At 34.3% G+C, this 26722-nt stretch overlaps 1 protein-coding gene across 2 annotated transcripts in view; it reads right to left on the bottom strand.

Moving 5' to 3' along the window:
- STT3B (STT3 oligosaccharyltransferase complex catalytic subunit B) overlaps positions 1-26722 on the bottom strand; it is a 103116-nt gene that overhangs the window by 16789 nt on the left and 59605 nt on the right. For both annotated transcript variants that reach the window (XM_026496849.4, XM_057316051.1), the window contains 5 exons: positions 19917-19982; positions 18084-18183; positions 3304-3402; positions 1613-1759; positions 654-702 (listed from right to left, as the gene is read on the bottom strand). In XM_026496849.4, the coding sequence (XP_026352634.2) occupies positions 654-702; positions 1613-1759; positions 3304-3402; positions 18084-18183; positions 19917-19982 (461 nt within the window). The remainder of the gene's footprint in view (positions 1-653; positions 703-1612; positions 1760-3303; positions 3403-18083; positions 18184-19916; positions 19983-26722) is intronic.

Raw genomic sequence — 26722 nt, 5'->3', positions numbered from 1 at the left:
CCACATAGGGAGTAACAAAGAAGACAAATAGTGGCAAGAGGGAAGAGAGAGAAACTATCATCACAGATTATACTCTTATCCTTAAGAAAACATTTTAGAGACAAAAAGTTTTATTGAACTAGTTGTCTAATTTAAAAGCAAAATTTTTTATTAATTCATTTTATAATAGCACTCTTTAAAAATATCCTCTAGTGTATTTGATAGATTAAAAATATCAAGGAACTTAGATAATGTGGTATTAGGAAAAAAGTTAAATTTTTTCCTCATAACTACAGCATATGGGTTTATAACAGAGCACCTTAAGAATTAAAAATTAAGTATTACTAAAAGATGGAAACTGAAAGGTTAAAAACAAAAATCAATTATTAAAAGGGCACAAATGTTCCCTGCAATGTTTTAACAAACAGAACTAAAAGAAGTTGACCATGTAAAAACAGAAATATATGACTTACATATATCATACTAAAGGTGCATTCTAAGCAGGAATTTTAAACAAAGATAAATTTCAAGGAATGATTCAACATTTATTAAGCTAGCATATGCTAGGTATTTCAGAAATGTTGCCCAAGTACTGACAGAGATACTGAAATATAGCAACAGAGGAAAAAGGTATTTTAAAATAATATTAGGGCAAATAACTTATCTGCACTTACCCAGTGTCCCACAATGAGTAAAACCTGCCACTCCATGGTGCAATGTAACCTTGGAAGGAAAAACGTAGAGGAAATCAATCTGCCTTTTGATTATGTTAACTGATTGTTAAGGGCTAATGTAAATTTAATATTAAAAGAATTTCAGTTTTCTTTTATAGGTGACAACATACTTCATACAGCTGGCAGTCAGATAAAATAAGGTTAGTAATCATATAAAAACAAATACCCGTGGAGATCACATTTTGAGAGAAATACAAGTTGATAATTAAAATCATAGAAAGTTTTCCCATTCTCCTTTAAACTTCTAGTTAACTAGTAAGATAAAGCCAAGACATTAAGATAGCATTTGAGCAAGATTTCTAAATTATCTAATCCAGTATGCCAAATTTAGATAAAGTGCAAAGATGATTTTAAACTTTCTTGCCTTCACTCTTGTCAATTAATCCTTCTTGATGTTGAGCTAGGCTAGTATATTAATTTGACAGATGGAACACCTTTAGAGAGAATCTGATTTGTTTCTAGGGACTATTGAAGTCAGGATTAGAAAGTCACTTGGAATCTAGACGCAGATGGAAACCGATTTGGTTGAGTGTTTAAGAGTTGGAAAGAGAGTGTATGCACACAGAGTAAGGGCAAGCTTATGGTAGGTAACACCGGAAAATGAATTTTATATACTTTGGGGCTATTCATCTATCAAAAGAGGAGGATGCTTGAAAGTATATTTATCTGGGACTGAAGCACTAACTAAAATTAAGATACAGTTTTTTTAAAAAATCACAATTTGTAGGGCTATTCAGATTTTAGAACCTTTGACTATTATTTTCATATTGTTTGTAAAGATTACAACCACAGTATTTAACCTACTAGGATAAATAGAAAATGTACAAAATTCGGTAAAATAATTGCCTTTTTGAATAATCTAAAGACAAGATTCACAATCTATAGGTGATGATACCTACCTGTATAAGTCAAATAGATGACACTAAGGAACACAGCACCTGCAGCTAGTGATACACCCAAAAAGAAAAGCGTCTGGAACTCTTGTTTTGTTAATCGGTCTCTCAGATACTGCAAGAAAGCATAAGCTTGCAGCAATGCAAAGACACCTAATTAAAGAAAAGGGTGATATAAATAATCAACAAAGCACGTTTCCAAAGATACTAAAAAAGGTTAATTTAAAGAGCTTCTTAGAATACCCTGTATCATACATATCAAAGACTAGTCATTTCATCTAACCAACATTTCCTTTGTCAAAAACTTAAAAAATTGTTATACATTTTTAAAAATGATTGGAATCCCTGTATAGGGACCAGACACAAAAAATCTCATTTCAATAACTAGAGCCTATTTATCACATTAAATTCCTCCCTTGTCCCATATTTTAGTGATATGTTTTCTAGGGGTGAAAAGAGTCCCAAGATTTACTGAGGGATACAAATGACTTGGATCAGGAGAATCCTGATAGCTACTCTTTACGATTGAGTGCCAGGATGTGACCTTAGTTACACACTTACATAAGATTTTAAATTACTAAATATAAGGGTGAGTGCTAAGATAAAATTAGAGCAGTTACAGCAAAAAGTATTTAATTGTTGAAATATACAAAACATGATACAAAAGCACTGGTTGTAAAACTAAAAGACATGAGAGAATCCTAAACCCATATGGCATATTGATTTTTCTTTTAAAAAATTTATTTTTCAAGAATTTTAGAATTTTAACCATTTTAGAATGATTAAGTAAGTATAACCAAAGATTTAGATTTTAGGAAATATAATAATCCATATAACATAAAAAGTCAGGTGACTGTGTATCTTCACATACATTGCTATGAAGTATCAGAGCTGGATATACATTTCTTACATATAAAATTATCCGGTAATTTTATAATATCAAATTAGAAATGTAAGTAGAAGTGTTCATAAAGTGCTATGTAACAGTAAGGTGTGGGTTCTTAACTTTTTTGGGGGGAGTTCAAGATTCTAACTTAGAATCTGATAAAAGCTATGGAATACCATGTCAGAGTTAAATGTACTGCTATTTATAAAATGTTGCAAATAAAATAACTACCCACAGACTTCCTGTGGGTGTCCTGGACCTTGTGTTAAGAATCTCTGTTAAAGTTTTATTCAAAGGTCCCCCATTATCTTGTTAATCGTGACCTAGATTAATAATGGCAAAGTAATCTGCTCATACGGAAAGTAATTATATTACTTCGTAATCAACATAAAAGCCATTAATTTCAGTTAGTAGAAAAAAATATTTTAGGGAGATTTAAGGGACATAAAAATAAAATGTTCCACCTAAATTTGCCGAAATGCAATAAACTCAGTGTACAGATACACTGTTTAATATTTGTTTAAACCAAGCATATGTTATTTAGTGTTTGCAAATAACATAGATTGTGCAGAAAGGAATATTTTCTCTTCAAAACAACAGTAGCCGGGGAAATAGGCACATTTGGGAACACAGTATCAGAAAGTCTCAATAAAACTCTGTGACTTCATCCTTTATAGTGGCAATATTTTAGAACCAGTATGATGAAAATCAAAAACGAAAAGAAAACGGAAAAAACTTAATTCCCTTGAAGACTGGCTAGTTATGCATTCATATATTCTTTAGAAAAAGGAAAATACATATTTTTTCATACCAGCAGCTGCCATGTGTTCACTTGTCCTGATTGGCTGGAATCCCACAAAGGGTATCTGCATGGATAATATTAAACCCACAATGTAGAAAGTGCTATATGCTATAAAGACAAAATAGGAAACAAGGATAATTTACTACTACCATTAAGTACTTCAAACATAAATGTATACAACAGCTCACATTTTTAGCAAGGTTTTAACTAACCGTATTTTAAGAATAGAATCTTGAAATGACTGCTCTATTTGATATATATTTGCTGGTTAATTGCATATTATAAATCATGAAAATTCTTTCTACCAATCTTTAAAGTACTTTCTTTTGCAAAGTATCATTTAGAACAGTTTAGGAGACTGGTGCTGCTTTCCTTTCCTAAAATGGAATCAAATTTTCAATCTATCAATAATACCTGACATGCCCCAGAAACTACTATGTAATATATAAATAATTAAAAACTATTCCTACTGGCATTACTCTGAAGCATGACCTACAGAATACTGATCCTCATCATATACAAATAGCTGCTATTGTCTCAAAAGCTCTCAAGTACTCCACATCCTTTTTATAGTCTAACACTTTGTACAGAACCTCCCAGTAAGAAACAAAAAAACCCATGTTTGTCCACTAAGTTTACTGTCATAAAAGAAGAAAAGGACTAAGTATATAAAAGTCAAGCCATAAAACAGACTAGTTTCTGAATTTACTAGGGTCTAATAAAGGAAAACTATTGGCTCTTGGCATTGAGTATACTATAATATTCTTGGCTTCTATCAACATAAATGTAGGGAAATGCAAGAGGGATTAGAATTTGTGTAATAACTTGTTTTACATTTAGGTATTCACAGATCACTATTTTGGTTAAATTCATTACAGAGAAAGTTAGAATTGGGAATCACGACAATTCAAAGTTACTTAGAAATGAAGATAAAACCCATCTGAAATAAGTTAATATAAAAATTATTCCATTTATAAGGGGAGCTTATTCACACCATTTTATGAAACACAGTCCATAGTTGTTTGCAAATAAACTATCCTATTAGGAAAAAAGACTGCGGGTGAATTTAGGAAGAGGACGGTTATAGTATATCTATCCATATTCTACACTGTATGCAGCACAGCATTCAGCATACACTTACTGCTCTTTCCCCCAACTCAGCTGAGAAAGAATGTTTATTTGCTTTCAAAAGAAACCCATCTGTGGAAGGCAAACCAGGGGCTAATGGTTCAAATGTTAAGCTGTATGTTAAGAGATGACTGCAGTGTTAGGAAAAGGATAAGAAGCTCAAGTAAATTTAATAGGAATGACCAGTATATGTGAATCAAGTTTCCAATATGCTCAAGATAATGGAGAACTGGTTGTCTAGAGGAGACTACCAAAGTAGTCCACCTAATAATGTACATTCCAGGGATATTAATGGAATGGAATGGAATTACCCTCAGTGAGGTACTTGAACACAAATGCATTAAAGTTAAATAAATCAGAATTTCTGTATTATGTGACTTAAACTGTCAATTTGGTTAATGAGATTTCTAGTATCAGCATGTTTCCATCAGTGTTGTTGTAGATGCCCTGGCAAAGTCACTGAGGCAGAATCAGAAAAAAATAGGAACAAGTGATCTCGATCTTGAAAAACTACTTAAAAAATTTCAGTTTCGTCACTACAGAATGAGGGGTTTGGACAAAAAGATTTATATATCGCCCCCCACCCTAACAATAATAACCTAAGATTCTATGACCAACAGGCCTTTTATTAGACACCTACTGCTGAGAAATTAAACCCTAGACAAATACTGAACACACAAAGGCACAACTAGAAAGGCCAGGCCTGGGAAAACCTTATGTCATTTATGTATTTTAATTATAGTTAAGTCTACTTATGTCGAAACAGCATCATCACCTCTTAGACTCGATTTCTCTTTCTTAGAAACACTAATGAACACTGAATGTTATAATATTGTCACAAAATTTGGATCAAATGATAGATGGCACATGATGAATAAAAAAATAAAGCCTTTTAAAAAAAACTTGAGGTGATATTTATGTATAATCATTTAAAAGTGAACATTTTAGAGGTATTTAGTATATTCACAATGTTATGCAACTACCACCACTCTCTAGCACCAAAATGTTTTCATCAATCCAAAAGAAAACCCCACACGCATTAAGCAGCTGCTCCCCATTCCCTCCATCCCAGTGCAAGGTAAACACAAATCTTCATTTGTCTCTATGGGTTACTAGTTTGTTCTAATTGCAAAGGGAGTATATTTTTTGTTTTAGAAAAAAATAAGAAGCAGAAAGTCTCTAGCCCATTTACTTCTCTAAGTCATTTTCCAGAAATAATCACTAACAAGGTATGGTGAGCACACATGAACATATTCATATTCTCTCTATTCAAATTGGACTATTACTATGTTTGGCAATTTAAAAACTTAAGCAGGGATGCCTGGGTGGCTCAGTCATTAAGCGTCTGCCTTCAGCTCAGGGCGTGATCCCAGAGTCCTGGGATTGAGCCCGCATCGGGCTCCCTGACCTGCTGGGAGCCTGCTTCTTCCTCTCCCACTCCCTCTGCTTGTGTTCCCTCTCTCGATGGCTGTCTCTCTCTCTCTCTGTCAAATAAATAAATAAAATCTTAAAATAAATAAACAAACAAACAAACAAACAAAACAAAAACTTAAGTAACCACTTGCTTGGGAACTATCAAAGTTTCCTCTCAGGGATTTGCTCGAGTTCATTTCCAGACTTATTCAAGAAGAAGAACAAGCCTCCTAATATTCTCAATTCAGTGGTTTTATGCAACTTCACAGACACTGTCATTGGTAAAGAAAAAACTCTTCATACAGAAACAGATGCACCAGAATTCAAGTTATTTAATAAGAGTGATGCAGAGTCGTTCAAGAAAAAGAACCTCAATCTCAGAAAACATAAAAGACCAGGTGGGACTTTAATTTGTATTACTTTGTAAACATAGATTAATGTCAAATAAAACTGAATTAATAGAAAGAGGTAAGTTCAACAATATTTTATCTTTGAATGCCCTTATTCATATTAGATATGTACCAATGATACAAAGCTGGTAAATGATATATGTAACAATCCAAAGATCACCATTTTCTTCTAAGAGAACTGCATTCATGTTTTCCCTATTTTTATATTTTTTGGATCACTGATCCCATGATGTTTACATAGGGGGATATATGTTCCTCCTCACAGCACTTTGTACTACACAGACAACTATTTCCATTAAGTAAAAGTCAGGATTGCTTGCCAGGTTAATATAAAATATCACAAACTCATCATGCTTAATATTGTCCTTCTCCTTGACTCTATAAAATTAAACACACATTTCTGTACCTCAATTTAAATTCCATTTACAAAGCCATGTTTTAAAACACAGAAAATAAGAATTAGATATACCTGGGTAGAAAGAAATAGTGAAGTGATTCTCAATTCTTAAAAATAAACAAAATCTTCACTACAAAGTGAAAACATATTTTCTTCCAGGCTTTGTACAATAGCATCTAATAGTGTGTTTAAAAATTACCTAATTAATTCACTCAAATATAAACTTTATGTCATTATGGTCAAGGCATTCTAAGAATATAAAAAAGCTATTAAGACCAATTCTATCCTCTAAGGGTTAGATATCTAATTGGGAAAATTAGAGATGTACATAACTACAATACAATGAAGCAAATACATGCCACATCAGTGAAAAAACCCTGGCTCTACAAAAACTTCAAGGAGGGAGAGATCTCTTCTTGACATCAGCACTGAAGAGGCAGTGGACACCATCTCCACCATGCTCTAATGTTCTCGGAAGACCTCAACGACACAAACCCAGAGACAGCAATCATTCCCCACTAATTCTTCCTATGAACTCTCTAAGGAAACTTGACCAAATTACTTACTATCCATTTCTATCACAACTTTCTATCCATCCATGTTAACCTACTTCTCTTACCCTTTAAACCAGAAGAACAAAGCTTTCCATCCAAGCAGTGAACTCTAAGAAAATGCACAATGCCAATGCTGTAAATCATTTATTACATCATCAAAATGTTACCACACTGCCATCCTGTGGAAGCACAGTTACTGGCATTCACTACTGCATATGATTCCAAAAAATAATTCCAGAAAAAACTGCCATTAGATGTTTACAAGGTCTACTATTCTGTTTGATTATTTCCAGCCAAAGAAAATCTCTTTGACTTAGGTCAAATACTAATCTTCTAAAGAGAGCCTAAACATCTTTCACTGCTAAAATACTTTATTTTTTAATCCAAGGATATGTACGGGGTAGGGCCAAAATGATACAGAAAACTACCGTCCTTGACTTAAGACACACCAAATGAGTTGTTCTATAAAATAAAAGGTTCTGAAACTTCTGATTCAAGCTCCATTAAAATTTTAAGTTTTCAAGAAGCTCCTGTTGTTCCCCAAACTAACCTTTAAGTACCTTCTCCCTGACAAAAGCAAAGACTTATGTTGATGGTACTCTTCATACTTATAAAATACTGTTGTACTTCCTTTTACTTAAAGTTGGGAAAGGTTTTGTGAATATTACATTTCCATTAACTATGATTAACCATTAAATCACCTTAGCATTTCTGAGTTCCTTCATCTCCTGGTTGATATTTAATGGAAAGGGCTAACAAAATATTCCTTTGCCATTCTTCTCGCTCAAACAAAACAGTATTAACCAAAAGAAACACCATGGGGAAATATTTGAAAATCCAACCGATTTTGCTTTATTATTAACAAATATGATTAAAGGACTGTAAGACTGTTGAAGCTTTTTAATAAAGACACTTTACTACTTGATTACTGTGAATCCTGGGTACATAAGTAGGATGAAGAATGGTAAGAAACTTATATGGTATGAATTAAAGCTTAAACTGAAAAAAAGAACATTAAAAATATGAATTCTTCTTAACAATCAACAGACATATATAATAAGGAAAATAGTTTTTCTTTTCCAAAAATGCTGCTCATCATTAACTGTTAGAGAATGAACCTTTGTGTGTATGTGTGTTTTTTAAAGATTTTATTTATTTATTTGAGATGGAGAGTGAGAGCGAGAGAGAGCACAAGCTGGGAGACAGAGGGAAAGGGAGAAGCAGGCTCCCCATGGAGCAGGGAGCCTGATACGGGGCTCGATCCCAGAACCCTGGGATCATGACCTGAGCAGAAGGCAGACGCTTAACTGACTGAGCCACCCAGGAGCCCCAATCTCACCCATTCTTTATGCTCTTCAAGAATCTTGCCATTCCCCCATTGAAAATGAAATCTAATTCACTTCCCTTTGAATCTGGGTAGGCCGGTAGTTGCTTACATCAATAGAAGGTAGCAAAAGTGATTGTGTGTGAATTTCGAGGTTAGATTACATAAGACTATACATTTTCTTGGGTCGTTTGGGACACAGTTGGAACCCAGCCACCATGCTGTGAGGAAGCCCAACATCCCACGGAGAAGCTCACGTGGAGAGAGGCTGAGGCCCTGGGCCCACATCCCCGGGAGAGCTCCATCCCCGCTCCAACTTGCCAATCACAGAAGTGGGCTATCTTGAGAGGATTCCTTCAGGCCACAGTCTAACTGCTCAGACTGAAGCCACATGAAAGAGAGTTGAGCCTTCCTCACTGAGTCCTCTACAAATTGTAGACATATGGGCAAGATAAATAACTATTGCTATTTTAAGCTGCTATATTCTGGGATTGTCACTCAGCAATAAGAACTAAAACACTTTCACTTTGTGGCCTCCTCAAAGATAATTTATTTCTGCCCTTTGAGTGACTGCTATGATGGATCATTCCATTATATTGTACTGTGCAGTGATCTTAGGGAAGGATGACTCAGATCCTTAAAGGAAATCTCAGATCTATTCTTCTAGGTAAGAGTATCAATGATTTACTGCTTCTGCATTGTTTGTAGAACATGAATATTCATTGTTTCTGTTCACTGAAGAAACCTTTTTGATTAAGCTAATGATTACTGCTAAATCATAGGTAAGACTCTATTCTATATACCCTGGGTCTTAAAATAAGACAGAAGACTAATCCTTTGCAAACTAAATAATGAGTCATATTAACAATACAGATGGCAGAAGCAACAGCATCTTCAAGTGCACACCTAGCTATCAAATTTTCCCCCAAGATAACCTTTAAAGTACCCACTGAGAAAGCTGTAAAAGGAATCCTTAAGTATTATAAACTAATCTAAGGAAAATTTCCCCATGCCTTTCCTCCAACAATTAATTTCAATGCCTACTACAGGATAGTCATCTGAAAAACTCACTTTATGGAATATTGCAATTTCTAACTTTTTTTTTTTTTAAGATTTTATTCATTTATTTGACAGAGAGAGAGACAGCCAGCAGAGAGGAAACACAAGCAGGGGGAGTAGGAGAGGAAGAAGCAGGCTCCTAGCAGAGCTGGGAGCCCGATGTGGGGCTCGATCCCAGAACAGCAATATCACACCCTGAGCCGAAGGCAGATGCTCAACGACTGAGCTACCCAGGCGCCCCATGCAATTTTTAACTTTAAAATGAAAACTTCGTACAAAAATTTAGGGGGAGGGGGCAATTATGGCAGTCCCTGTTTGTCTGCTCTTGGCTCATGTCCCTTGAAGGTATAATAAAGAAGAAAGGCAAACCAATTAACTCAAGATAAAACATCACTGATAGGGGCGCCTGGGTGGCACAGCGGTTAAGCGTCTGCCTTCGGCTCAGGGCGTGATCCCGGCGTTACGGGATCGAGCCCCACATCAGGCTCCTCCACTATGAGCCTGCTTCTTCCTCTCCCACTCCCCCTGCTTGTGTTCCCTCTCTCGCTGGCTGTCTCTACCTCTGTCGAATAAATAAATAAAAATCTTTAAAAAAACAAAAAACAAAAAAAAACCATCACTGATAAACATTCTAGGTAGCATGGGAAAATCATGCTTCAGTGTTATATGGACATATTCAATCCTTATAAAAATCTACTTATAGGCTATAAAGTAATCTTTCATTGTGGTAAAAATTTATCTGCCACAAATATAAAACTGTATAACCCTTTATTACTTTCAATATCTCAGATCTAAACTATCAAAATGATTTTAGTTTATTTACATACTGAATCCCTTTTAGGTGTTATTTTATAATAAAAGTTACTATTTAGAGTAGGGTTTAAAGATGTTCTATTACCTATAACTGTGTATCAGCAAAAAAGGCAAAGGCACCACTTTGATATTTAGCATTTCAAGCCCATTAAATGTTACTGGTAATTAAAAAAAAAATAAATTTCTATACTGTATAAGAAACGAATTCTTTTGTTTTTTGAATTCTCAGTTGATTTAGAGATGTCATTTTAGAAAAAACAATTCTATGTTTAGGTGTAATATTTTTCTTTTCTGAGTTTTCATTTATTTAACTGTAAAATGCAGGAAACTCTAATTTCTTGGGAAAATTACTGTGTAAGACAATAGAAGTTATGTGCAAGACCAGGAATGTCACTTCTCTTCTATTTCATCAATTACCCCATGCATCTACCTCAGTATGCCATTGCCCTATAGTCTGTTAATTCACAGTACTCCTAATTCCTCTTTCCAGCTGACAACCCAAGGCCTGAGAATGGGATGTGTTAATAAAGTATTAGTACAGATAATAGTCAATGTCATAAATACTTTACCTGTTAAACTTCATGTGAACAAATGAGAGCCGTTTCTGATCTTAAGCCAACAAAATTAAAGCCCATTATAATGTTTTCCAAGGGACATTACCAAAACAAAGAATTCTATATATGTCAAAAAATGAAATTGGTAGTCTTCTCTATTTAAGCAGATATCAGATTTTATTTTTAACAAGAATGCATTTAGGAGCAGAGATAGGAAAGTATACTTGTGTCTAAGTAGAAATTAATGGATGGCAGCTAAATCTTAAAAGGGTAGAAATAATAGATGATCAACAGATAGCATCTAAAACTGGAAAACAAAAATCAAGAAATATGAGTTTCAAGTTGTGCTACTATATTTTATAAGAAGAAGAAATATATATTTGGTCTTCATCCACTGTTCCTGGTACAGAGCTCCTAAAACCCTTGGAATTTCCTAAGTGATGAGAATAACTAAGGTATCTTTTATTGTTACTGAGGTGACTTCTGTGTCTCACCTAAGGATAAAGGCTGGTTGCCACAAGGAACCAACCACATGATTAGTGGGCTGGAATTTCAATCCAACCCCCCTGACCTCCAGGGATGGGTGAGAAACTCAAGACTGAATTCAATCATCAATGGCCAATGGTTTAATCAATCATGACTATGCAGTGAAGCCTCCACAAAACCTCACAAGGACAGGGTTCCAAAAGCTTCAGGTTAAATAAGTGGAGATTTGGGGAAAGTGAGTGCCTGACCAGAGCATGGAATCAAGAGCATGGACGCTCCATGCTCTTTCCCCATACCTAGCCCAATGCATCTCTTCCATCTGGGTGTTCCTGAATTACATCCTTTTGTAATAAACCTGTAATCTTACAATTACTCTAGCAAATTAATCAAACCAAGGAGGGGGATCATGGGAACCTCTGATTTACAGCCATGTGGTCAGAAGCACAGGTAACAGCCCAGACTTGTGACTGGCATATAAAGCAGAGGCCAGTCTTATGGGACCGAACCCTTAACCTGTGGCATCTGATGCTACCTAAGGATAGATGGTATCAGAATTGAGTGCGGGGCACCTGGGTGGCTCAGTCGGTTAAACATCTGTATTCAGCTCAGGTCATGATCTCGGGGTCCTGGGATCGAGCCCCGCATCAGACTCCCGGCTCAGCGGGAAGTCTGCTTCTCCTTCTTCCTCAGCTCCTCCCCCTACTTGTTCTCCCTCTTTCTCTGTCTCTCTCAAATAAATAAATAAATAATCTTAAAAAAAAAATTGAGTTGAATGGTTGGACACTCAGCTGGTGTCAGAGAACTGTTTGATGGTGTGGGAAAACCATCCCCACATACTGGAATTGATGACCAGAACCCTTTAGAAGTTTATTATTGGTAAAAACCAAAAGAAACAACTGAAAGAACTGAACGTGGTTGTCTTGACATAAGAATTTAGGGAGTGAGCCAATTAAGGAAAAGGTGGAAAAAAGACCTGCTGCTTTTGCTTATAAGCTTTGTAGTAATTCTTGACTTTCTCAATTATATACATTATCTTAAATTTTAAAATTATAAATAAAAACAAGCACACCACTCTATTATTAGTTGTGTTTTAGATGCTATTTGACACTTTATGTAATACACCAGTGCTATTTCTCCGCTATTTGTCTCATAATCAAAAATAGTTGTAGTGAAAGTTTATTTTCATTAAAAAAAAAAAAAGGAACAATCTTTAGATATCCTCAGTCTTTATAATCACCTCTCAGCCTCTGGAACTCTTTCTTTTTGTCTAGTTATTCCTTCATAATTTTAATAAACAACAGCAGAGGCAAACACTGAAATAGCACTTTTCATTTAACTTAAAATTCTGCAAGGTAGGAATTATTATCTCCATTTGACTCATGAGAACATTAAGGCATAAAGAAATTAAGTAATCTGCCCAAAGTTGCACCACTAGTAAGTGACTAGACCAGGAACTGAATCCTGTTAATTTGGCTCTGCAGTTCATACTCTTACCCCGTTATGGCACCTCTCATTTATGGTTACATCATCACAAACCCTCTGTAAGTCTGTTTCCATACTATTTTCTCTTCTCAAGATGAAGATTCATCTCTCAAACTTTCAGAAGGACATAGTCAGCTGGAAAGCCTAACAAGACTTTCCTGAAACTTAAAAGTCAAAACTGATTTTCACAAGCTCCTTCCCCTTTCCATTTTGTTCATATGCTATAATCTACATTGTAATAATGAAATTATGTTGTATAATACAAGCTCCCTAGAAAAAGACTATCTTTTGATCATCTGTGCATCTTAATGGCTAGCACAAAACGTAGTATCTATTAAACATTTAATTCTCTAGTGAACCGATTTGCTTAAATTTCCTCCAAAAGAAGGTAAAATTAGACAAACTAAATTCTAGTGCTTCCAGCTTTTGTATCCTAGAATCTTTACATGCAATTTTTCTTTTAAGTTTTTCTGTTTAGCATTAGATATGTTTTGTTTATATACGCCAAATATAAATATGATGCCTAAAATTTATGCTTTTAATTTTTTGGTTTTACTTTTTAATTAAAAAAAATTTTTTTAAGTAAGCTCTACGCCTAATGTGGGGCTTGAACTCACGACTCTGAGATCAAGAGCTACATGCTCCATGGAATGAGCCAGCCAGGCGCCCTTCTGGTTTTAGTTTTAATTCACTCAATAGCAGGATTACGTTTCTTCACTCACAAACTCTACAATTCTAGAATAATTTATACAGAACTAAAGTATGTCGTATGTCTATAATACTTAACTCTTTATATGATGGTTCCACCAGTAAATATTACCATCAAAATACATTTTAGATATAAAAAGAGATTCTGCTAAAAAAAAAAAAGGTGATTCTGTTACTCTCCTTACTCAAATGACCTCACTAAAACAGACAATAAACAAATTCCTCAGTGACATTTAAAACTCATTTATCAATACTAGAAACTAATTTCTTCCTTCTCCTTAAATTATTATTCCAATTTAATGAGACGCTTATAAACCATCAGAGATAAAATTCACATTTCTGTAAATGAAAAAGCAAGTCTCATTTATTATGAATTTAGTACATGCTCATTGTAGAAAATCTGGAAAGCAAAGTATGAAGAAAAAATATCAGTAATAATCCTTGTTGTATGCCTCCTTTTTATTAACATTTTCCTATATCATCAAATACCAACTTTAATGATGCCATAATAATTCATACAATATGGCAACACTACAATTTAAGTGTAACTTAAATGTCCAATAGAGAAATTAGCATTTCTCTATTGGACATTTAAACTATTTTCACAATTATAACTTACATCACAGTGAACACCCCTAAATATGTCTTCATATGTTTAACAGTTTCTTTATGATAAAAAGTATGATAAACTTTTACAAAGGTTAAATAATTTTACATCCCATTAGTGTTATGTGATATCTGCAAACCAGTCTTTCTCTAAATGCAAAATAAGATGTGGGTGTTTTTTCTTGTTAAAACATCGGAATCCTATTTGTAACATAATTTTTTATAATTCACATTCCAATATAGTGACATATACCAAGTCCAAAATATATCTTCACAAAATAATTTAACTTTATACAACAATTCCTCTGCACCCAAATTTCAAGTAGTAGGGGTTTTTCTTATCCCTTAACCCCTCAATTCCTCCCCCTCCTGTGCCACACCTACCCTATACAGCCACAATACCTTCCATGTACCCCCCTTTCCACATGCGAACAAACTGAGTTTCCCCTGGCTTACCAACGGATTCTAAAGACACATGCAAAAAATTTACTGAAAAGGAAAACCATTTTTCATAATTATTTGAAATGATTCATTTTTACTTCATTTAATTTGATACTGAGAACCCAATCAAATGTATGGTTATGAGTTTGCCATTTATCAATCATTATTTCTTTATCTAAATGTTTCTGATCACGAGGAGAATGTACTACAAACAAAGGATCTTATGTGGTGAAATCAGAGGACAACCTGTATGAATACTTTATAATGCTTTCATATTTTTCAGGACCATTAAGATTAAATTGAACTTAAATCTTGATATATTTAGGATAAAGAAAGAGAACTGATTGTTCTATATCATCACTTTCCATCCATTTAGAGGTAAACTATGAAAGAACATAAAAATCACTTAAAATACTTTTAGTTAGATGAATGGAATAAGCGATTAAGGAACAAGGTGGCATAGAGAGTTTGAATACTATGATATTATCTGAGGTGTTCACTAATATAACTTCACAGACACATATATAATATCCCCAAACTATTTTATTTTTCCTCCCCCTGAAAAGAAGAAATATTTTCAAGAGCCAGCTAAAGCAGTACTAAATGCGTACTTTTGTAAAGTTACCAGAGAAATCCTATTCATCAAATACAAGGTCTTTTCTTAATTCTCACCCTACTAGATCTTAATGCTAACACTCAAGGGAAGTTGGACACTGCTCATATACTTTAATGTAGAAAATCCTTTCATTTGACCTCTTTAACAATGTATTTATTTGGCTACTTCTGACTACTTTGGCTCTTCTTCCTCTCCCTGATTCAAGGACATTTAACAAGTCTATCCCTTAATCTGCTCCCCACTCTATTCCCCTGACCACTAAATTTTCAAGACCTGGGGCACCTGGGTGACTCAGTTGGTTGGGCACATTACTCTTGATTCTGGCTCAGGTTGTGATCATGGGGTCACTGGATGGAGCCCCAAGATGGGCTCTATACTCGACCAGGAGTCTGCTTGAGATTCTCTCTCTCCCTCTGCCACCCCCTAAAATAAATACATAAATCTTTGGAAAAAAATTTTTTTCAAGACCCAAAAGTTTTTAAACAACTCATAGTTCCTCCCCTATTACCATTTAACTTGAAAAAAATCCTTTCCTTATATATTTCAAACACATAGTTGAAACTTAAAGCTGAATCTATTATTCTCCTTTCTGGACCCCAAAGACTATTTACAGTGTGTTCAGAGCAGAAATATATCACGGGTTGATGTATTTCAACAGTAAGGCATGTATTTATATGGTAGGCACACAGTTATAGTAATTTTTAGCATCATGGGTCGTATAGGCATAAGTTAAGGCTTCACCCACATGATCTTGAGCAAATTATGTCCTTTCTTGTTTCCGAGGATAGTAACAGTACCCACTACACATTCACAGTGCGGTTATGGAAATTAGAGTTAAATACATGTGAAAAACTCAGGACGGTTTGTGTTGTAAAGTAAGCATTCAACATATATTAATTACTTCAGTAGTGATTATAATAAAGTATGATAAAAATGACTATATATGAATTTTTTAATTGATATGATTTCTATACTATAAAATTCTCCCTTTTAAATGTACCATTGAGTATTCTTTTTTTTTAAATTATAGTCACAGTTGTATATCTATCACCACTATTTAATTCCAGAACACTTCCTCAATCCAAAAGAAACCCCATACCCAATAGCAGTCCCTCTTCTGCTCCCCAAGCTCCTGGTAACCACTAACCCCATTTTCTGTCTATCTCTCTTTTTAAAAATATTTTTATTTATTTATTTGTCAGAGAGAGAGAGAGAGAGAGAGAGAGAGCACGTGTGCACGCACAAGCAGGTAGGAGCATCATGCAGAGGGAGAAGCAGGCTCCCCACTGAGAAAGCCCGATGTGGGACGCAATCCCAGGACCATGGGATCATGACCTGAGCCAAAGACAGATGCTTAACCGACTGAGCCACCCAGGCATCCCCTACTTTCTGTCTGTAAGTTAGTCTATTCTGAACATTTCATACTGAAAGAATCCTACAATACATGGCCTTATGTGTATGGCTTATTTTACTTGGCATGTTTTCAAGGCTCATGATATATCAGTACTTCATTCCTTTTTGTGGCTAAATATTCCACTGTATGAATATACCATACTTCATTTATCCATTCATCAGCTGATGGACATTGGGTTGTCATCACTTTTTGGCTATTAGGAATAATGAATACTGCTATGAACATTAGTGTACAAGTTTTTGTGTGAATAATTACTTTCAATTCTCTAGGGTATATACCTAGGAAGAGAACTGCTGGGTCATATGATAACTCTATGATTAAGTTTTTGAGGAACTGCCAAGCTACTATGGTTTTTTTTTCTTTAATTAAGTAAATAAGCTTTATATCTTTGTGTTACTGCTTACCAACAACATTACCATAATGGAACTGTATTATTTTACGAAGACATTGGGTTCAGACCACAACTTCTCTCTGATTAATTCAATACATAAAAGTTCTGTCATAGAAAATCAGATTTGAGACATAGAAAATAAGATTTGAGATAACATCTATCATTAAGCATCTTATTCAGAAGACATGTTTTAAATCCTAGAGAGAAAATAAAGATTTCATAGAAAAAAGGTTGAATGAGTATGTCCTCCCTACACAAATTCTTAAGTTTAAAACCTAATGCCAAAGTGACGGTATTAGGAGGTAGTCTTTGGGAGGTGGTAAGGTACTGCAGGCTCCAGGGAATAGTACCCTTTTAAAAGACATCCAGAGAACTAGCTTATCCCTTCCACCATGTTAAGGACAAAGCAAAAAGGTACCAGCTACGAACCAAGAAAGGAGCCCTCACTAGAATGTGATCATTCTGGTACCTTAATCTTGGGACTTTCCAGCCTCCAGGAAGGACTGTGAGAAATTTCTATTGTTTATATGCTACCTAGCCTGTAGTATTTTGTTTTAGCAGCCAAATGGACTAAGATTGCCATTTATTATACAGAGAGGGCTTTCAAAAGTTTATAAAACTGTTTACCTTGAGGATGTTCAATCTCATAGTGACTAAGCTGAATTTGAATAACACGTATATGTGAATGATTTTCAGGATAGAATGCCCACCCCCCCTCCCAAAAAAAGGCTGGGCTGAAAAATATTAAATCTAGTATGTATAGACTAATTTCTACAAAAACAAAAGAAAAACTCATCAAGGAAAAGTTGGTAACAATACACTTGGGTAAAAATGCCTGACCTACCTTATTTAATACAAAAAAAGCAAAAAAATATGCGAAATTATTTTTACCTCCTTACGGGTAATATGGCCAAACAGAAATGGCTGTTCAATGAAAAGAATGTATATGAAACATCTCTTAGAAGCTGAAATTTCACAAGTCAAATCACTTACCTATGTAGACTCTCTTGCTGTATCGCTGCATCAATAACAACACAAATACATGCAGCGGAATAAGGTTGATAATAAACACATAGCCACCCCAAGCAGAGACCTAGAAGTTAAGAAATGCCAAGTTAAATAATTTAAGATGTTTGCTTTAAAAAATAGGTAAGTTTTATTTGTCATGACAATCTAAACATATAATGAACAGACATAAACACTAGGATTCTTAGCAGTTGTGAGATATGCTTAAAATTGATTTATATAATCAACAAAAAACCTGTTTTTACTTATTTTTATTGATTATTAAAATAACTCAATCCCATAAATCCAACATGTTTTTCTATGTTCAATGGAGAAATGGTCAAATTAAATAAGAACACTAAGAACATTATAATTTGTGAATCGGCAGTAAAAAGTCTTTCGTGAAGGTATGGATTCTTGGGCTATAGATCATAAATTTTTAAAAGAAAAAACAGGCTTTTACTTCCCCATTTTTGATAAGTACATTGCAAGAAGCCTGACTGAGAATAAGAACAATCAGTGTTAGCACCAGCCAACAACTGAACTATAAGGAACACTCAGATAATCTGGATATGCTTTCAGATACTCAAAATGTAAGTGCTACCCCTGAGTATAAAGTATTTCCTACTAATGGATTACAAATCAAGATTCCATTTTAATGTTTAGCATGTATCATAAAATTAGACTATTCTATTTAATCAGAATTACTAAGTATGTTCTGGTCTAATTTTTTTATGTGATTTTTTTTTTTTTTTTTAAAGTATGCCCAAAGTAGGGCTTGAACTCACAGCCCTGAGATCAAGAGTCACATGCTCTACCAACTAAGTCAGCCAGCCATCCCTGTTCTGGTGTAAATTAATAAAGATTCTAAAGATAAGGTTTATTCTCAACCAACAGTATTACTTTTTTGAGTACATTCAATAGGTAGTAAGCTCTTGTCAAGATCAAAGTTTTAGGTGTGCTCTAATAAAATTAAAAGCTTAGAAGAACCATTTTACTAACAGTCATATCAGGAGACTAGATGTTAACATATATATTGTTAACAATGCTACTCTTGTCTAAAATATTTCAGGACCACTTGAACTATCTACTTTCAGTGTACAATGAATATAAAAATATCAGTTTAGTGTTTCAGTCACATGCTATTTTGCACCAAAAACAATGTTACTCTGAGCACAAGTCCTAATTGAAGAACTTCAAATTATCTTCAAAATTTAAATGTAAGTTTCAAAGAGAATGAGTTTGCTAGTACTTGGGTACAACCGCACAGAATGTGTCTCAGGCTTTAACCATTTTAAAAGGGGAATGGATAATCTGGATGCATAAATTCCATGATATCTGTCTAAAAACAGAAAAAAAGCTTACCTAAAATTACCACAAATTTTCAGCACAAGACTACTTTATAGGCTGTGCTATGGGGAAAAAAGGCAAGAGAATGAAGAGGTAATTCTGAACCCCAATCTTAAGTACTCTATTGAAAAAAGTATGTAGGTTGTTTTCCTAGAGGATAGGACTATTATTTAGATAAAGTTATACATTTGAAAAGGAAAATTTTTGTTTCACTTGCTGCAAATATTATATTTGAGGGGCTGAGTATTAGCCCTCCCACTAAAACAAAGTCCATACCCACCCCAAGGATGGGGTAGGAAAGAGGATGGCAGTAATGAATGGGAATGCACTGAACAAAATTAGGATCCTAAGGTTTCAAGAGAAAGGAAGTGGAGAACTAGTCCAGATAAGAAGAAAATGATGAAGAAGAGAAACTGATCTAATTGCCAAATACTTGCTAGACTTCATATAGTTTCAAATATGAATTCTTACCATATAGAAATACGATAAGCAGCAGCACATTGTCCAAAAAACTGACCCAGTTTTTACAGATTTTACCTAAAACACAAACAAGCAAATGTTTATAAATGTTCCTGCTGAATAAAAAAAGTTAAATATTTAGTACTCTTGTACTACAAAAAGTCAAAGTTATATATTTTAAAAAAGTACAGTGGTTATTCAGATATTCAGATCCACTTAATATATGCATTTAGAACACTGGGCAACAGTCAGACATCTTATAAATAGCTCTGATTTTTCTGTTGATATGCAGTTTTCAGTAAAAAGAATCAAAAGTATTTTTCTATTTGCTTTATTTTCTATTTTAAAATGATTAATAACAAATTGAGCTTTTAACTAAATAAATTTGTTCAATCTACATTTTTACATATGGCTGGTTTTCTTAGGCATAACACCTTACTCTATAATTTTTCTTCATTTGAATATATACATCTCACATATAATTCTAATTATGAGCATCCATTTTTGAAAACCTATCACTTAGGAATTTTCATATATCATAACCAATCAATAAATAATAATCTATATCCTCAAGAAATTGATAGTCCTACAATAATTTCTAGGATATGTCAGTAAAATTCTCAATTACTCTGAACCAGAAAGAGAACCTGCAATCAATGAAAGTTTCAAAAAAATGACAAATCTCTACTGCCTTAAAAAAACTAACCAAAGAAATAATTCCCAGATAAGTTTATACATTCCTCTGAAAATAATGGTTTGGTTCAGAAAAATGATTTTAAATTTCAAAAACACAAGTTCTAAATACTTATTTATGCTAAGAGAAAAATGTCATTTTTATTTAAAAATATATATAAATACCTGATTTCAAGGAATTTACTTTTAAAATAAGTCTCTATTAGTGCATTAAAACAAACTACAGGTGACATGTAATCTTTGGGGGAACTGTAAAACAAACACACACACCCCAAAGCAATAAAAAGAGGGGGAGAGGAAGGAAAGAGAAAACATTTCCAGTTTATAGCACTTAAAGATATTATCAGGCTGACTTCTTTAAGACTAATGAAAGACTGCTTTGAATTCAACATCATAATATATGTGTGTGGCAAAACACACCACCCTTCCCCCATTGAAACCAGCTTGATCTATGCTAAAATGTGAACAGGGAAGGCAGTATATTAAAATACTGACATTTTAAAAGTGAAAAAAATTTCCAGGGCTGATTAGAAATTATTCCTATAATATCCAATCTCTAGAGAGTGGAGAAGTGAGTTGGAACCAAGTGTTAATGTCAAAATCACACAGAGACCAAAAGACAAATTAGAGAGACCAAAGATGATTTTTAGAAAGAAAAGCAGCTACCAGGGAAATGGGAAAGAAAAGAATGTTCAGAAAGGTCTAATTCTTTTTTTTTTTTTTTAAGATTTTATTTATTTGAGAGAGAAAGAGAGAACATGAGTGGAGGGGGGCAGAAGGAGAGAGAGAAGCAGGTTCTCTGCTGAGCAAGGAGCGTGAGGATGCAGGGCTTGACCCCAGGATCCTGGGATCATGACCTGAGCCACCCAGGTGCCCCAGAAAGGCCTAATTCTAACTGGGGAGACTAGAAGAAATAGTGTTCTCAGAAGACAAGATGTTCCAGAAACAAAACAGAATCCCAAGAACCGGGGCGCAGAAAGCTATGGCAGGTAGATCAATAGAATAAGGAAGAAAAAAAATGATTCTACCTAGTGATTGAGGGAAAAAAGGCTATCCAGTGAACTGGAGGTAGAGAAGACAAATGTTGGCAGGGAAAGCTTGCAAATGACCCTTCACTGCTTTATATTTGTGTGTCAGTTACCATTTTATTACCTCTTAGCTCCAAATGCACCCTTCAATATACGTTCTATGATAACAGAATACTTTCTAAGTATTTCTCCTTTGAAGTGAGTATGATGTTAAGTTTTCTCGGTAGAGGGTGCTGAAGGAATACTAAAGTAAAGGCTCTCCAGTCATTTCAGGTGTAGGCTGGTGCTGGTGGTATGAAAACATCTGGTGGTGCTGACCCCAGCCATGGGGCCAAACATGGTCCTTCTGTGACTTTGCAGCCTTGATCTAGTAATAACTTTTCTGCAATCCTCTTGACATGGTAACTGAAAGCCCCATACACAGTCTAAATACTTCCTGTCCCCTGCTAGTACCCAGACTCCCACTGCACACAATGCTACAGGTTACCAACTCCCCACTCCTGAATGCCTATACTCCAGAGGGTGGTCAATTTCCTGTCAGATGGCTCCAGAGCAGCTCTATGCTGGCCTAACCATCAAACTTCTCTGAGGTTGGTGGGCTGAACCACACCTTCTCTAATGAAATCTGAATCCTAAGTTTGTCCTTCCTTGGGTACATTCCCTCAGCCCTAGCATATATCATACAGGGTTTCCTTCTGTATTACTCTTCTATCATAGTTAATACTTCTTTTTCTAAAACTCCCCTTATGTAATCTACTGAGACTGATTGGGCTCAGTTCTGCTACAATCTATTATCAAAAAACCAGAATATACTTATAACCACTAAATACACTCCATACCCTGAAATTTCCTCAAACCCTAAAACCAACTGAATAGGCTGAGACAGAATGAGAAAGGGAATCAAACATATTTACTAATACACGCAAAATTCTGCAAGGCTATGTTGGACAAACAAATTATAACTCAGTCATGCCCCAACTGGAAAGATAAGACACGAAAGCAAGAACTACAGTCAAAGCACAATATGACAGAGACCACATGATGAGTATAGACACTGAGTGGCACAAGATCCTCATAGATCCTGTTGATAACAGAAATATAAGTCAGGAGGATGGTATATAACTAAATGAGTATTTAAGTCCAAATTTACAGTGGTAGGAATGCAGACACAAAGGAGAGGCTATGTTCAGGGGCCAAATCAACATTTTTTGGTTAACTACTAGAATTAGAGAGAGTAGTGGAGAAAAAGAAGTTGAGAACGCCTAGCTTCCTACCTTGAAGTACTACCCATCAGTGGGGAGGAGGAAGGCCAACAGATGGTAGGTTTGGATAGAGGTTTTTTAAACTCAGTCTTTGACATGTTAATATTAAAACTCCTGAATTAGAATTCTTCAACAATGGAACTAGAAATCAAGAGAAAAAAAAGCCTGGGAAATTCCCAAATATTAGGACACTAAACAATACACTTCTAAAGAACCCATGGGTCAAAGAAGAAATTAAGAATTAGAAAAATATTTTAACTACATGACGAGAACACAACATACTGAAATATACAGAGTATAGCTAAGGCAACGATGAAAGTATAATTTAAATTTCATATTAGAAAAACAGAAATAGCTAAAATAACTTAGGCTTCAACCTCAAGAAGCTATAAAGGAGCAAACTAAATACAAAGTAGAATAATAAAAGTCAAGAATTCAATGAAATAGAAAGCAAATACAGAGAGAAATAAATGAAACCAGTAGTTGAATAAACTTTAACTAGACTAATCAATAAAAAAGATACAAATGACCAATACTAGGAATAAGAGAGGTAACATCATTATAGACTGTATAGAAATTCAAAGAATTATAAAGGAGTATGATGAATAATTTGTGCCAACAAATCAGATCGTATACATGAAATGAAAAATTTCAAAAAACAAATACTTTAACAAATTACTCATAAAGAAACAAAATCAGAACAGAACTATGTCAATAAAAATTGAATTAGTAATTAAAAATCTTCCCAGGTTCAGATGGCTTCACTGGTGAAAAGTATCAACAGTTAAGGAAGACACAATACCAATCCTATAAAGATTCTTTCAGAAAACAGAGAAGGAAACACTTCCCTAACTTATTTTAAGAGCCCAGTATAACACTGATATCAAAACCAGACAGGGGTGCCTGAGTAGCTCAGTCAGTTAAGCATCTGCTTTGGGCTCAGGTCATGATCCCGGAGTCATGGGATCAAGCCCCTGGGATTGAACCCCCACATCAGGCTCCCTGCTCAGCAGGGAGTCTCTTCTGCCCCTCCCCCTGCTTATACTCTTGTGTGTGCATGCATGCGCGCTAAGTAAATAAAATCTTCACCAAAAAAAAAAACCCCCAAAAAACCAAAGCCAGATAAAGACATTACAAGAAAACTACATACTAATATCCCTCATGGAGATAGAAGAAAAAATTCTTAACAAAATATAAACAACACAAAACCAAAAATATAAAAAAAAGGATTATGTGTCATGAACAAGTGCAATTGATTCCATGAATTCAAGGTTGTTTTAACATGTGGAAAAAAAAAATTAACTCAGTGGTTCCCAACTGAGGAACAGGGAGAAAGTACTCCTGGAGTCTAGTGTGTGGAGGTAAAGGATGCGCTAAACACTCTACAACAAAAGAAATAACTGCCTGTCCCCAAATGTCAATAGTACTGAAGGAGAGAAACCTTGAATTAATGTAATTAAGAACAAAACCATATGATCATCCCAATAGACACAAAAAAGCTACTAACAAAATCTAACACCCATTCATGATAAAAATTCTAAAACTGAAAATATAAGAAAACAGCCTTAAGCTATGAAAGGACATCTATAAAAAACAACTAACATCATACTTAATGGTGAAAGCTTGAACGCTTTCCCTTTAAAATGAGGAAGGAAAGGATAAAAAAAATTCTCAATGCTTCTACTGAACACTGTGTTAGATGTTCCAACAAGTATAATGAGGCAAGAAAAAAAATTTTAATTTCTGCTCTTAGAAAGATATTGTTAAAAAAATAAAAGGACAAGCTACAGACTGGGAGCAAATGTTTACAAAACATACATCTGATAGAGAACTTGTTTCCAAAATATATAAAGAACTTTTACAACTCAATAGTAAGAAAACAACCCAACCAAAATATAAGCAAAAGGTCTGAAGAGACATTTCACCAAAGAATCAGAATGCGAAATAAGCACCTGAAAAGATGCTCGACTGTCACTCACTGGAGAAAAACAAATTAAAACCATGAGATACCACTACATATCTACTAGAATGGCTGAAATTTAAAAACCTGAACATATAACATGCTGGTAAAAGCAGAGTAAATGCAATACCTCATACTTCAGTGGAGGGAATGAAAAATAACACAGCCACTCTGGAAAACTGTTTGGCAGCTGTTTTATATTACAAACCGGCACCCCCACACACCTAGGCATCTGTCTAAAAGGAATATTAATATATGCCCATATGCAGAACTGTATGCAAATATTTATAATTACTTTATTCATGAATGTCAAAAATTGGGAAACAAAATACTCAACAGTATATCCATAAAGTATACCCATACTACTCAGCAATAAAAAGCAACAAACTATGAAAACATGCAACGACATGGATGACTCTCAAAAGTCTTATGCTAAGTCAAGTAAGCCATACATAAAGGGTCACCCCTTACTATATGTTTCTACAACATGGCATTATGGAAAACAAACTCCCAAAAATATGTAGACAGAAATCAGATCTGCGGTTCCAAGAAATATGGGTTAAGGAGAGGATTGATTACAAAGGCAGAGGAGAAAACCTTAAAAAAAAAAAAGTTCTATAGGAGGCAACTACATGTACTGTTCCCAGTACTATTTTATTTTATGTGCATCAGCTATTGTTGCTGAGTGGTTAACACAAAGGTAAAAACAAACATGTACTCATCAATTTCTGTGTTCCTATAATGTTCTACACACTAACTAATTTAAACCATATAAGGTAGGTACTATTATTACTTCTATTTTATAGTTGGTGTAATAGACATGGGGATAGTTTTAACAACTCCTAGTGATAAGAACTGAAATTCAGGAAAGAGGAAACCAGACCATGGCAGTTTGGCTCCAAAGACTCTACTCTTAAGCACTTGATCCTGACAAAAAAAAAAGTTAGAAACTATAGAACGTGAATCTAAAAGCATATTCAAAAATGTCTGGAAATGGTGCTTTGAAAACAGTACTTTATTTAAAAAATTTTAAAAACATAACTTGTAAAAGATGTTAAACAGTTTAAAAATAAACACACCAGATGAGGAATTAGTACACAGCCTATATTTACATTTTAGAGATTACATATAAAATGTTTTCAACTTCATAATGTCATTTGGCTACAAAAAACTTTTCAGAGTAGTCAGAGCTGTTATTATTTTTACTTTCAATTGGTAAAGATCAAATTTGAAGTAAATGTAATTATCTAATGTAACTCTGTAGCTAAAACATTTTTTCTATTTCATTTATAAGAAACCTGAATGAGATTAAAGTGTCAAACACCTTGCCACAAGTCAGAAAATGAATTTTTATGCCAGAACTCCAAACCAACTCATTTCAAATATTGGAGCTGTTTCTACTTTAAACCTAATTTATTTTAAATATTTTGCTTTAAAAAACAGAACAAAGGAAAAACTCACAAAATAATCTTTTAGTCCTTACTGAGTATGCTTTATCATTCTGTCACGCTATCATTCTTAAAAGCAATAGGATACTCAAAATTTCCCCTACTAGCTCAACTTCATTTAACTCTGTATAATCAACATATCAAATAGCACCAGTTCTACAAAATATCTGCTGAATTAATAATAAAAAAAATTATGTCACTTAAAAAAGAATGCTGTAATGGAGAACTTGATGCAAAATTCATATGGAAATATAAAGAACCCTAAATGTCCAAACAAAAATTATTGGTGTATAAAAGCTAGCATTATTTTAACTTTGATTTGTAACTCCAAATTTAGTTTTCTACATACTTTAAGAGACTAATACAATTAAAAGAATTATTAGTTTGTTTTTGCACACACAGTTTGTGACATCAACAACCAAAAGCG

This window comes from Ursus arctos, unplaced genomic scaffold (assembly GCF_023065955.2).
Source record: "Ursus arctos isolate Adak ecotype North America unplaced genomic scaffold, UrsArc2.0 scaffold_20, whole genome shotgun sequence".
Lineage (NCBI taxonomy): Eukaryota > Metazoa > Chordata > Mammalia > Carnivora > Ursidae > Ursus > Ursus arctos.
Note: the sequence above shows the minus strand (reverse complement) of the source record. Positions and strands in the feature narration are given on the sequence as shown.